Source organism: Crinia signifera, chromosome 4, assembly GCF_055691185.1.
Source record: "Crinia signifera chromosome 4, ASM5569118v1, whole genome shotgun sequence".
Taxonomy (NCBI): Eukaryota; Metazoa; Chordata; class Amphibia; order Anura; family Myobatrachidae; genus Crinia; species Crinia signifera.
In genome coordinates, this window is record NC_139220.1 from 285,356,907 (window position 1) to 285,371,907 (window position 15,001).

The window sequence follows — 15,001 nt, forward strand, 5'->3', positions numbered from 1 at the left end:
GCACGTTCTCCCCTCCACAGCCTGGGGCACGTGACCTTTTACAATGAAGGCCTGGTCGCTACAGTAGACTTGATTTATAATGCCGCTATAGCCAGCAGCTGCAGTTCCCTCTATGGGGGCCGATCCTTTCACATGTTGTTTAGATTAGGGGTGACCTAATCTATATATAAAAGGCTAACTACACCTCGCCTCTGAGGTGAAGTGCCACCAGTGACCACTAGAGAACCCTCGCTCGATCAAATTACTCCTAAAATATGTTATAATATGAAAGCAATTTTGGCAGGGACACTGATCTGTTTCAAACATTTTGGAAAATGAGAGAGTGAGCTGTGAAGACAGAAATCGGAGGTAGGAGCAGATAGGGATTGAGCATGGGGTGGAGAGTTTCTGGGCTAAAAATTGTCACCGCTCAAGTGAAAATATTTAGCGAAAGACGTCATTTTGACAGGCTTTTAACTAGTCAAGTATAAATGTCATAGTTGCCTACCCTCCTGCATTCTGCAGGAGACTCCCTGAAATAACAGCAATCTCCCTTTATCCCTCATTAGTCTAGCAATCTCCCTCATTTCACCTAGCCCACATTATGTAGCTGTTACATTTTTTGGGGAAAAAAGGAATGAGTGATGGGATACATTTACATTGAATCATTTGCACCATTTCCCAGCACTTTACCATCTACATTTGGATAGGTCATTTTAAAAGATTCCTCTCAGATGTAGCAGTACACACTGACGCTTCTAGGTGCCACGTTCACAATCTCTTTTCACAATCTCTCCATATTTGGAACTAGACACGCCCTTTGGGAGGAGCATGACACGCCCCCTCAATGGGGCGCTGTGCAAAATTCTACTACCAACTATAATCTCCATGAAACTAGTTTTAAAAGGTAGGCAAGTATGAAATATGTTGTTTTACTGTAATTTACCATTATGGGAAACTTTTTTTTTTTTTCAACAAAGTTATGGTCATGTTATTTTTCCAAACTCTTCTAACCTATAATATTAGAAGACAAGCTTTTATGCTTTTAGATCATGTAACAAAAAATATTTTTAATCCAGGGCCATAAATTCAGCGTTGATCAATTTCCTTATTTATTATTAACCCTTTGAGTGCCAAGAGAATCTGTCAAAATAGATGTGAGATTGCCAAGCAAACTTTTCATTAACCCTTTTAGTGCCGACGTTGCTGTGGAGAGCTTCTCAAAATATCTGTTAAAAATGGCAGCGCCGCTCACAGCGACTGTTCTCTCTTTGCGGTGCAGTATTTAACTAAACTTCAATGCATTGGCTTGGCTGTGTATTTATTTATGTATACTAAAAGAACAGTCAGTCGCTGTGAACGGCGCTGGCGTTTTTAGCAGATATTTTGAGGATTGCTCACAGCCTGGGCACTCAAAGGGTTAAAATTATCCTTTTATTTATATGGCTCCACAAGGGACCTGTAGCGCCCAATCGCAGAGTACATAAATAAACAAAACAGGACACAGGGACTTCCAGTTGGATACAATATAGGACAAATACAGGGTGGGTACATAAACATAACTACATCAGTAGAAGGCATTGAAATAAGTATCAGGGTGGCAGAAGGCCACTGGATTTGGGGCCATTGTGAGAGCTAACAGTCTAAAGGGGAGGGCCAGACAGACCAAGTGACACAGATGAGGTTGACAGAGAGTTTGGAACAGAGGGTTTGACTGAGTTGGCTGGGTTTGGTTAAGAAGTGGGTGTTGAGAGCCCCTTTGATGTTTTGTCAAGGTTGATAGCCTGACTGGTAGAGCATTACAGAGATAGGGAGCATCCGAAAGGAGGGAATCCCCACAGCCTGACCCTAACCCCCGCCCTGCAGCCTAACCCTACCCCCCTTGTTAGTGCCTAAACGTAATCCGCCCCACAACCTAACCCTAACCGTTCCCTTTTAGCAGCCTAAACCTAAAACACTTCCTTGGCGTGACACTAACATCCAATCAGTTTCAGTTGATAGCTGCTGATACAGTAGGTTGCTATGGATCACCTCACCAATGGTCCACTCTTTTAACTGCTTGATACATTATCCACATCGTCACATAAATGAAAACCAGATCTCTCCAAACCCATCTTGCTATCCCAAAATATGTTTTAATGAGGTCATTATAACCTACTGTTTTGGCATTTTTAATGACTGCATTTTCTTGCTAATTGTGGCCTTTAACGAAGAGTTTGTATTCATCTGAATGTGGAATCTTGTGTTTCTGAAAGGGGTTAACTCCTCCCAGCTGCTGTGAGGACAGGAAGCAGTCTTGTTTATTATAAGTGAATTTCCCTGCCCCCATCCATCCAGTGATAAAATGAAGTGTATAAAGCCACAGGAACTTCTGAGCACTGCCATTTCTGGAAACGATTGCCCGTCAGATGGTAATGTCATTTTTTTTGCCTTCTGTATATTAGGGGTTTGCATGGGACATACACACAGGACGACATTATTATATGTAAGTTTACAAACAAAAACAGACTGAATACAGTACATGCAACCATTACTGTAGAAGGATTTGCAACTGAAAAGGTCAATAGACAGTTCCACTGTTGTCATATAGTAGGTAACAGTAACCTGCTGCTGCTTAAAATTTACTTTGTAATACATGTATTTTGTGCCTTTGCCAGCCAATTCCATTACTGATCTATGATGGGCACTGTTATGTTTTAAACAGATTTGTATTTACATTTAAGCTGTCATTTTTTCGGAATAAACCGAACACCAGCATACAGCAGTGTTACAGTGCCACCCAGTGGCCAAATGACAATAAACAGATAGTTTACCAAGCACCAATGAGTACCATGTGCATTTTATAACCTATGTAAGTTTGATAGAGAAGGTGGGTTCCTATAGCAGCTGCACACCCAGCACCTGTGGTAGTAACACCCCTGGGCATTCCTGGACAGCCTCATGATTAAGGGACACTCTGGAGAGGCTGTGTAAGATTATTTGCAGTTGACACGGCAATAACTGATACCACTGCTGGTTTGTGGTTCTTCCAAAGTCCTCAAATATCCATTTTTTGGAGTCCCCTGAGCAGACGATCCTCACATGATGGTGCTTGTAGCATCCATGGTGGCAGCTATAAGAGTGGTTCTATTAATTCAGATAAACTTTGACCCACTATAGAAAAAGCTGCTGAAGGTGTGAGGTAGGTTGCTAGCATTCACATGTTATGTACCCTAACACATGGAAGTCCTGATACCTCTCATCTGTCATATAGACAAATAATGATGATCCTAGACAAGAAGCTAGTGCTCCTCTAGGCCAGTCTCCTTCACTGGAGAGTCAGCTGGCTTCCCCTAAGAACTTAGGATGTTTCCAATCTGGTGGAATAGTCGCCCATCAGAGGCAGGTCCCGGATGGCCTCTCTATGGTCAGTAGACTGACGTCGGAATTGCTATACCACCCTCAGAGACTGTAGGGGCTAAGACAATAGTACTAAATAAACATGATTGCAGTAGGCATAAAGCTATCCTTCCAAAGGCCTAAAGAACAGAAAGGCATGATAAATGGAAAAGGGCAGACTACAGTATATGGGCCATGAGGTTCTTATCCGCCATCACATTCTCTGTTCCACATGATTGTAGTTGTCTGTTTGAACCATCAGGTCAGCTCTTGCAGTGCGTCAGCTGGTGCAGAGAAGATCTAGCTTTGTAGTGTATACAATATACTTCCCAGGAGTGGCCAATCGGTAAGTAGGTTGTTACTATACCTGCTGCAATAGGTTGTGCCGTTTCTATCCTCCAGTGAGTGAGAGAACTAACTATAGATTATTCTCTGCCCCTTAAATGCTTCAGCAACAGACCGAGTGCCGCCATTGTGACCCTGATACGTTGAAGCAGACGGCGGAACTGTAATGTACGCTCTTTATTTAATCTACAATCATAAGTTATGGTATAAACACTGAATACAATATCACAAAAGTACTATACTTGGTGCCATAAAATATGACAGGTGCCATGCAGCCTTTATTTGTAAATGCCCAGTACCCACTTCCTTTTTCACACGGGGACACCTTGGGAATGTAGGACTTGCTGTCACATGGCTATCCTCACTCTTGCATCCCGTATGAAACCAGTAGAAAATTCTTGGGATAACTGCTAGTGCCAGTTACATATCCTGTCCCCGCTAGTGCCAGTTACATATCCTGTCCCCGCTAGTGCCAGTTACATATCCTGTCCCCGCTAGTGCCAGTTACATATCCTGTCCCCGCTAGTGCCAGTTACATATCCTGTCCCCGCTAGTGCCAGTTACATATCCTGTCCCCGCTAGTGCCAGTTACATATCCTGTCCCCGCTAGTGCCAGTTACATATCCTGTCCCCGCTAGTGCCAGTTACATATCCTGTCCCCGCTAGTGCCAGTTACATATCCTGTCCCCGCTAGTGCCAGTTACATATCCTGTCCCCGCTAGTGCCAGTTACATATCCTGTCCCCATTAGTGCTTTTAACCAAGAAAAAAAAAACACATTCCGCAAACTATGGTTTTTGGAATTATTGGTATAACCGATCTATAAGGGATACTCAACCTGTATTATGATCCGTGTCAGAGTGATCTATCGTTAGATATATTGCTTAATGTGTTCCCCATCTTACTCTGCATTCTTTGACTGGCTTGAGAAAATGTATGTGTATATTTATATATAATATATTCTGTTTGTAAATAGTTTTTTAATGTACACCTATTGCATACAAGCAGCATGGGGCCTAATTCAGACCTGATTGCATGGCAAATTTGTTCTCAAAATTGGCAAAATGCTTTTGCACTGCTGGTGGGGCCAATGAAACATGTACAGAGAGAGTTAAGCTGTGTACACATGGTGAGATTTTAACTATATAGTCAAAATCGAATCAAACTGGAATGGACATCAAACTATTTTCTGCCACATTCGGTGCCAATCTGATCCCAATGTGTGCTCCCATTTGGTGTAAATTGAACAGTAAAATAGACTGTGTAGGCAAGACTATATAATACAGATCTTTACTATTTAGTCCAATTTGAATGCGTTTTGCTTGCCCAATCAAATCGCACGCAAAATCGCTCAGCGTCAACACACTTTTAGTTTTGGGTGTTGGGTGTTCAAACTGGAATCTAAATTGCAGTGTAAGAATAAAGCAACCAGTATTTACTCTGCACAGGAAAAAAATAACCCACCCAAATCTAATGCTGGGTACACACCAGAATGATTTGGAATAAATCCTGTCAATTTTGCTGCAATTTCGACCGATTGTATGTAAATTGGGCATGTTTTGATCCAATGCACGTCCCCTCTGGTTGTTGGGTCATTTTGGAGATCCTACCTGCTGCAGTCAGGATTTGTCGAAGATCCCTTCTGCTGGGTACAGATCGTGAGCAGATGGTGTGCTCCATACAGATCGCGCGACCATTGATCATGATCGATCTGGTGTGCACCCTAAATAACTCTCTCTGCACAGGTTGTATTTTCTCCACCTGTACTGCACATGGTTTTGCCCATTTTGAAAACAAGTTAGTCCTGCAATCCGGTCTGAATTAGGCCCAATGGCAGCTATTCTCTGCCACACACGGGATATGCAGTTAGCAGGTCGACAATAAAAAGGTAGACAGTCAATAGGTCAACCACTATTGGTCGACAGGCTGCAGGTCTACACCTGAATAGGTCAACATACCTTAGGTCGACATGAGATTTTTTTTCTTCATATTTTACTATCCAAGTGGACACAAATTTATAATAGTGTGTGAGGCACCGAGCAAGGGGACGCATTACACGTATATGATGATGTCGACGTACGTCGTCGGGCACCCAAAAAAAGTGAAAAACTCATGTCAACCTTTTCGAAGTCGACCTATTGTTTGTGTCAACCAAAGCCATGCCATCCTTTTAAGGTGTTGACCCTATGAACCATACCCCACACACAGCTCCCCCTGCAGGCTGCTATAAGGGAATTTACACCTATTGCATAACTAGCAGCGATATCGGCCATTCTCTGGCACCCATAGCTCCCCCTGCAGGCTGATATAAGTGTATAAGGGTATGTACACCTATTGCATAACTAGCAGTGATATCGGCCATTCTCTGGCACCCATAGCTCCCCCTGCAGGCTGCTATAAGTGTATGTACACCTATTGCATAACTAGCAGTGATATCGGCCATTCTCTGGCACCCATAGCTCCCCCTGCAGGCTGCTATAAGTGTATGTACACCTATTGCATAACTAGCAGTGATATCGGCCATTCTCTGGCACCCATAGCTCCCCCTGCAGGCTGCTATAAGTGTATGTACACTTATTGTATAACTAGCAGCGATATCGGCCATTCTCTGTCACCCATAGCTCCCCCTGCAGGCTGCTATAAGGGTATGTACACCTATTGCATAACTAGCAGCGATATCGGCCATTCTCTAGCACCCATAGCTCCCCCTGCAGGCTGCTATAAGGGTATGTACACCTATTGCATAACTAGCAGTGATATCGGCCATTCTCTGGCACCCATAGCTCCCCCTGCAGGCTGCTATAAGTGTATGTACACCTATTGTATAACTAGCAGCGATATCGGCCATTCTCTGGCACCCATAGCTCCCCCTGCAGGCTGCTATAAGTGTATGTATACCTATTGCATAACTAGCAGCGATATCGGCCATTCTCTGGCACCCATAGCTCCCCCTGCAGGCTGCTATAAGGGTATGTACGCCTATTGCATAACTAGCAGGGATATCGGCCATTCTCTGGCACCCATAGCTCCCCCTGCAGGCTGCTATAAGGGTATGTATACTATTGCATAACTAGCAGGGATATCGGCTATTCTCTGGCACCCATAGCTCCCCCTGCAGGCTGTTATAAGGGTATGTACACCTATTGCATAACTAGCAGCGATATCGGCTATTCTCTGGCACCCATAGCTCCCCCTGCAGGCTGCTATAAGGGTATGTACACCTATTGCATAACTAGCAGGGATATCGGCCATTCTCTGGCACCCATAGCTTCCCCTGCAGGCTGTTATAAGGGTATGTACACCTATTGCATAACTAGCAGCGATATCGGTCATTCTCTGGCACCCATAGCTCCCCCTGCAGGCTGCTATAAGGGTATGTACACCTATTGCATAACTAGCAGGGGTACTTATGTAGTATCTGGGCTGCCGATTTTTTTAATTGTATGTCTTAAGTTAAGGCATACAATCAGATGCGATGCGATGCGATATCGCATCGCATCGCATCGCATCCGATATCGGATGCGATGACCCGATTTTTCCATAGGAATCAATGTTAAAATGATTCCTATGGAAAAATGGGTCCTTTTCATACCCCTACTATCCAAGTGGGCATGGAGTTGGATATAAACCTGTGGCGAGCGTAGCGAGCCACCGAGCCCGAAGCGTGGCGAGCGAAGCGAGCCCCGCGAGGGGACGGTATTCGTCCCCTCGCGGGGCTCGCTTCGCTCGCCACGCTTCGGGCTCGGTGGCACGCTACGCTCGCCACAGGTTTATATCCAACTCCATGCCCACTTAGATAGTAGGGGTATGAAAAGGACCCATTTTTCCCATTGAATTCCATGTTAAAATGGACTCAGTCCATTTTAACATTGATTCCTATGGAAAAATCGGGTCATCGCATCGCATCGCATCGAATCGCATGGTCGCATGCGATGCGATGCGATCTCCCGATCCGACCCGATTTAGAAATCGGCAGCCCAGATACTACATAAGTACCCTAGCAGGGATATCGGCCATTCTCTGGCACCCATAGCTCCCCCTGCAGGCTGCTATAAGGGTATGTACACCTATTGCATAACTAGCAGCGATATCGGCTATTCTCTGGCACCCATAGCTCCCCCTGCAGGCTGCTATAAGGGTATGTACACCTATTGCATAACTAGCAGGGATATCGGCTATTCTCTGGCACCCATAGCTCCCCCTGCAGGCTGCTATAAGGGTATGTACACCTATTGCATAACTAGCAGGGATATCGGCTATTCTCTGGCACCCATAGCTCCCCCTGCAGGCTGCTATAAGGGTATGTACACCTATTGCATAACTAGCAGCGATATCGGCCATTCTCTGGCACCCATAGCTCCCCCTGCAGGCTGCTATAAGGGTATGTACACCTATTGCATAACTAGCAGCGATATCGGCCATTCTCTGGCACCCATAGCTCCCCCTGCAGGCTGCTATAAGGGTATGTACACCTATTGCATAACTAGCAGCGATATCGGCCATTCTCTGGCACCCATAGCTCCCCCTGCAGGCTGCTATAAGTGTATGTACACCTATTGCATAACTAGCAGCGATATCGGCCATTCTCTGGCACCCATAGCTCCCCCTGCAGGCTGCTATAAGGGTATGTACACCTATTGCATAACTAGCAGGGATATCGGCTATTCTCTGGCACCCATAGCTCCCCCTGCAGGCTGCTATAAGGGTATGTACACCTATTGCATAACTAGCAGCGATATTGGCTATTCTCTGGCACCCATAGCTCCCCCTGCAGGCTGCTATAAGGGTATGTACACCTATTGCATAACTAGCAGCGATATCGGCCATTCTCTGGCACCCATAGCTCCCCCTGCAGGCTGCTATAAGGGTATGTACACCTATTGCATAACTAGCAGGGATATCGGCCATTCTCTGGCACCCATAGCTCCCCCTGCAGGCTGCTATAAGGGTATGTACACCTATTGCATAACTAGCAGCGATATCGGCCATTCTCTGGCACCCATAGCTCCCCCTGCAGGCTGCTATAAGGGTATGTACACCTATTGCATAACTAGCAGGGATATCGGCTATTCTCTGGCACCCATAGCTCCCCCTGCAGGCTGCTATAAGGGTATGTACACCTATTGCATAACTAGCAGGGATATCGGCTATTCTCTGGCACCCATAGCTCCCCCTGCAGGCTGCTATAAGGGTATGTACACCTATTGCATAACTAGCAGCGATATCGGCCATTCTCTGGCACCCATAGCTCCCCCTGCAGGCTGCTATAAGGGTATGTACACCTATTGCATAACTAGCAGCGATATCGGCCATTCTCTGGCACCCATAGCTCCCCCTGCAGGCTGCTATAAGGGTATGTACACCTATTGCATAACTAGCAGCGATATCGGCCATTCTCTGGCACCCATAGCTCCCCCTGCAGGCTGCTATAAGTGTATGTACACCTATTGTATAACTAGCAGCGATATCGGCCATTCTCTGGCACCCATAGCTCCCCCTGCAGGCTGCTATAAGGGTATGTACACCTATTGCATAACTAGCAGGGATATCAGCTATTCTCTGGCACCCATAGCTCCCCCTGCAGGCTGCTATAAGGGTATGTACACCTATTGCATAACTAGCAGCGATATTGGCTATTCTCTGGCACCCATAGCTCCCCCTGCAGGCTGCTATAAGGGTATGTACACCTATTACATAACTAGCAGCGATATCGGCCATTCTCTGGCACCCATAGCTCCCCCTGCAGGCTGCTATAAGGGTATGTACACCTATTGCATAACTAGCAGGGATATCGGCCATTCTCTGGCACCCATAGCTCCCCCTGCAGGCTGCTATAAGGGTATGTACACCTATTGCATAACTAGCAGCAATATCGGCCATTCTCTGGCACCCATAGCTCCCCCTGCAGGCTGTTAGACGGCGATACCAGAGGGCCATAACCGGTGGGAGCTATACAGTCATTTTTTAAATATAGGAAACATTTATGTATTACTTTCCTTACATACTAAGTCTGAACGCGCTAATCTCAAATAAGTTTTTACTATTCTGTAGTGAAATTCTCGAGGAAGGTTTAGGTATATTAACCATCGGTCTATCCCGTATGGTCACCGAATAATAACAATTTTAATAAATAAAGTTTATCATTGCTACTTGCACCCGTGGGGAGGTACGCGGTGCTCGGCCATGTTCCCGTGCGAAGCAGGGCCAGGTCGCTAGGTACCTATAAAAATTTCCCTTAAATAAGATGAACTTTTTACTGCCAATATCATGTTCATTGTGTTATTTATTAGTTATGCAGAGATGATGGATTAATGCGATGGGGACCACTCTAGCTTCCATGTGAAGTTTGATGGAACTTGGTATTTTCTGAAGTTCCAGTTGATGTCTAAGAAGGGTACAACAAAGCCCAAACCCCAGAGCGGTGCAGTCCCCTGGGTGGCTGCAGGGAGAGGTCCCGGTGTTGTCTGTGTAGAAGTGTGCGCTGTAGCTTTCTGGTACCTTGTTTTCTGATGGAGCCGCTCTGTTGGTTTTTGTCTCTGTATAGCGCTTGTGGAGGGTTTTGGGGCATGAACCCTACTGGTTGCGCTGCCACTTGATGCCTGTGTGGTCCTAGCTCTGGAACGGGCAGTTTTTTTTCCAGAATTATTCCCTCCTTTTCTTGTTTGTTTGTTTCTGGAGTAATGCTTTGCAGACTTCTTGTTACCCGTCGCCTTATTATGCTGCACAAGTTTCTTGGTATAGAGATGGGATTGTTTCTGTGGGGCACTAGATGACCTACGCACCCTCTTAGATGGTGGTTGGCTGTCCTCGGTAACTGTCTCCTTTCTTTTAGAGCCCGGAGCTTTTAGAGACGAGGTTGATAGACCGTTGGCATGTTTGTGGCGTCCAACTTGACCTCTAATGTGGGATTGTTGTGACAGTCTGTTGCTGAGATTTGGAGAGGCTGTTTGTCTCTGGCCACTGCTCACAACGAACTCTATTGTGCTCAGCGTAATCCCACTTGTACTTGGCTGCTGTTCAGGAGTGTGGTTACTGCGTTCAGGTACCGCCATCTTCACACCAGATCTCTAGTACTGTTTAGATGTTTCTGCTTTCTGGACAATGAGCATCCTTCACTCTGAATACCTGCTCAGGGCCCCCAGCTCTGTCTGTGCTCTACACTAGTGCTGACATCACAATGCAGTTATGCTAGGTCACAATGGAACTGCTGGGGTCAGGTTTCTCAGCTTAATGCCTAAGTTGAGTTAGTGGAAATATACACAAGCACAGCTTGTGCAATAGCTAAAGGGAAGTGCAGTACACAACTGTGCGAGGTTAACAGAAATGAATGCAGCAGCATAGGTTGTATGCGAGGCAGTAGGGCTGGTTCTGGCTTGGAGGTACAGTAATAAGGTGACTAGATGGGAAGACTACAATAGTCGTGGTTTACAAATGAAACCTACATGTAGAATTTCAGTTTCCTACTTCTTGTAACTTGACACTCTGTGACAGACTCAGCCACACAGGACACACAGAAGAGAAGAGCTGGAGGTTTGAGGATACACTGCAGGGGGGGCCGGAACCTGCAAATGTGTTTGGTGGGTGGGGCAGGTGCTGTATGTGACACCTGATCAGTGGGAGGGAGGTTTCAGACTGACACACCTGGCTCAGGAAGGAGGGAGATCAATGGATTAGCAGAATGGAGCTGAGATATATACATATATAAACAGAATCCGATACTGGGATTTGTAGACCGCTTTAAATCACGTTGTTGACACAGTCCAGATTAATGAATATCCTGCCAGTGATCCAGACAGGTTAATTCCTCTAAATACCACAAGTGTGCCTCCTATGTCATGCTTTGCATACGATTTACCTGTGTCCTCTGTTATAAACCTCGGCCAGTCTCTGCTTGTGCGTCTCTCCGTGTCTGACACCTGTCTGTCCCTTGTGATATCTTATTGTGGTGTCTGCTGTTCCACTTACCTCTGCATAGTCTCTTATACTATCTGTGGATATCCGTCCTCTTGTGTCAGTCGCCTGTACTATATACAGTACCTTTCCCAGGTCTGTTGTTATCTTTCCCCAGCATCCCGGGTCTTTTATTCCTTTCCTGTTACAGTGGTGGTCTCCCCTATGTGTCACTGTCTGTCACTGTGTCCCTCTGAGTGCATCGGCCCTAATGTGGCTGTGCCCCTGCTTTCCTCAATTGTGTTCTCTTTAAAGTGTATCCTCCTATTGTAATCTGTGCCTCATAGGTTCTCTCTCTGTATTCTGTCACTGTGCCTCAGTCTCTCTCATTGTATTGTGTTGCACTGTGCATCGCAGTCTGTCTTACTGTATTGCTGTCGCTGTGCCTGGCAGTCTCATTGTACTTGTTTGTGTAACTTTCCATCAGTGTCTCCTGTGCCGGCAGTCTGTGATCTCAGCCATGGAGAATCCAGGAGTCCTGCTCATCACCTCCAATATTGGTTCTATGTCCGATGAGGTGAGTATGAACCCACACCGACATGTTTCTGCTGTTTCTCTCAGACAAGTAGATATTTCCACATAATAACACTTCTGCTTCTCATACTGGTTAAGGCCAGTCATCCTCCACGGTGGTCATTTCCCATTCAGCCTATCCCCACTACGCTCATTTGCATATTGCAGCTGCCTTGGAATATTCAAAAGTTGATGCTCGTTTCCTGTTGTAAACCACAAAACATAAATCCTATACATAAACTTATTACCTACTCCATTCCTGACAAGTAGCTGCATTGTGCTGCTGATCTAAAACAACAAATGTATTAAGCTCATATATGGGTGAATTATTACCACCAGTTGTATTGATGCTGATTTTATGACCAGGACTTATACATTTGTATTTCAGTCAAGCTTTTTTTTCATCAGTAACCCACTTTGTATATATGTTTGAGCTTTATCTTATTAAGGACATCACATTATGGGGCAGTTGTATTAAGCCTGGTAAAGGGATAAAGTGGAAGGTGATAATGCACCGGCAGCCAATCCGCTGTTTTTAAAAAAAATAACAGGAGTTGATTAGCTGGTGGGTTATCACCTTCCATTTTATCCCTTTACTAGGTTTAATACAATCTGCCCCTGTATGACATTTATTATAATGTGCACCCAGGTCCCAAAATATAAGAATCCGATTCCTTACTAAGGCAATAATGATTATTTTTTGGCTAAATCTATTTCTTGAAGTCACCGGGACACCATCTTTTATAGGTGTCCACCCCAGGGATCATTAAGTAGATCAGTAAGTAGCACAGGCAGCACATATGGTGTAGTGGGCAGCCATTGTTGGCATTACTACTACACAGCACTGAGGTCATGGATTCGTTTCCCACCATGGGGAGTATTCAATCCCGAATTCGACTGACGGGACGTTCCGAACCGCCGGATTCGCATCTGTTTCCGACACGTACCGACTGTAACTTGACAGCCGGTATTCAATGTTCCGACTGTCGGAATGACAAGGCTTTGTCCAAAAAAGCTGCTAAATTGTCAGAATCAGACGGGAAGTCGACAGTTAGCGTCCATTTCCCACTATTCAAATTCGAGAAAAAAAAAGCAGAATCTGAAAGCCTTCAATACTGTCGTAAACAGCAGCACTGCAGGTGGGGCAGATGTAACATGTGCAGATAGAGTTAGATTTGAGTGAGGTGTGTTCAAACTGAAATCTTAATTTGCAGTGTAAAAAAAAAAGCAGCCGGTATTCATCCTGCACAGAAACAAAATTACTCCCCCAAATCTAAAGGCCCCCATACACTTGTGGGATATGGGCACTTTTCATGAGAATAGGAGGCATTGTTGCGACGAATCGCATGAAAAGTGTAATCTCACATGTCCTTTTTAACAGTGGCTGCCACAAGGATAGATTGGACCCCACATAAATGGATGGGAACGACTACCATACATGGTATGTAAAAGGCCCCACATGATGTATCGTATGCGAACCAGCTGCCTGTTGAGTTGGCGGGGTACCGCATGCAATACCTCACACTAGTGGATGGGGGCCTTAACCCTCTCCGCACATGTTACATCTGCCCCACCTGCAGTGCAGCATGGTTTTATCTATCTGCTAAAATTGCAGCCTTGCTAACAGGTTTGGGTACTTGTGTACTTTCACGGCTCCCATCGCATGCCAAATGTAGTGGCATGCGATGGGATGCGATTTTTGCAGTTTTAAGCATTTTTGGAAAATCGCATGCGATTTTTAACAGAAATGCATCCAAATGCATTGAAATTAGTATCAAACATGTTCAATGGCCCCCAAATGTCATTTTTGAGGCTGTACCACCCCCACTATCAACGCGAACCCGAAGCGTGGTGAGCGGCTGCTGTACGCGTCCTACAACCTTTTCATACCCCCACTATCCACGTCGGCGTGGAGTTGAGAATAGAAAGTGTGGCGAGCCACCGAGCCCGAAGCGTGGCGAGCGCACGCGGACACCTGTGAAGCCCGCGAGGGGACGCGTATACCGGTGAAGGTATCAGTGTCCCCTCGCTGCGCTCGCCACGCTTCGGGCTCGGTGACTCGCTGCGCTCGCCACACTTTCTATTCTCAACTCCACGCTGACGTGGATAGTGGGGGTATGAAAAGGTCGTAGGACGCATACTGCCGCCCCTCGCGGGCTCGCTGCACTCACCACGCTTCGGGTTCGCGTTGATAGTGGGGGTGGTACAGCCTCAAAAATGACATTTGGGGGCCATTGAACATGTTTGATACTAATTTCAATGCATTTGGATGCATTTCTGTTAAAAAATCGCATGCGATGCGATTTTTTACCATACGATGGACATCGTGGGAGCCGTGATTGTACACAAGTACCCAGGTTTGAATCAGGCTCATTCCGCAGACTTTACAGAGAATATTTGTCACATTAGTAACTAAATATACAGCATGTCCAGTTGTGTCTTTGATCAGCTGGGGAATTTGTGATGCTAACTAATTATTGTATGATCAGGATGGGGGAGAGGAAGGATTGCTGCTGACTGTACAAGTTCTAGTAGTCCCAGGCGCAGTTAGCAATACCCCAGGGATAGGATTCAGCAGCTCCGGTTAGTATTACTGTGTTGCTCACTGTTACATAGAACTTGGTTGTGATGTCTCCTGACAGCGCGGCCCTTCAGCTATGAGCTTGGCCCTATTGAGAACTCCACTTATGGTCATTGTATGAGCGTCCTGTCTCAGCATAGTCTCAGTGTACAAGGGTCCTTTGTGTTCGTGGAACAATGTGTTGTTTCTTTATATGACCGACTGGCGCTCTGATGATGATGATGAGCTTATTCAGGAGCAAGTATGAAGTATGTGT

The 15,001-nt window shown here is 45.7% G+C and overlaps 1 protein-coding gene across 3 annotated transcripts in view; it reads left to right on the top strand.

Annotated features, from left to right (window-relative positions):
* The first annotated feature begins 34 nt into the window (after positions 1-34).
* Positions 35-15,001, top strand: part of LOC146075538 (inositol polyphosphate-5-phosphatase A-like) — a 54,443-nt gene continuing 39,476 nt past the window's right edge. Inside the window, exons 1-5 of one of the 3 annotated variants that reach the window (XM_083184866.1) lie at positions 35-886; positions 2,235-2,390; positions 3,620-3,703; positions 3,810-3,870; positions 12,079-12,168. In XM_083184866.1, coding sequence (XP_083040992.1) covers positions 12,112-12,168 — 57 coding nt within the window. In that variant the 5' untranslated portion in view covers positions 35-886; positions 2,235-2,390; positions 3,620-3,703; positions 3,810-3,870; positions 12,079-12,111. Of the gene's footprint in view, positions 887-2,234; positions 2,391-3,619; positions 3,704-3,809; positions 3,871-10,025; positions 11,081-12,078; positions 12,169-15,001 lie in introns of those variants that run through there. The other 2 variants (XM_083184867.1, XM_083184864.1) reach the window with 2 other exon arrangements.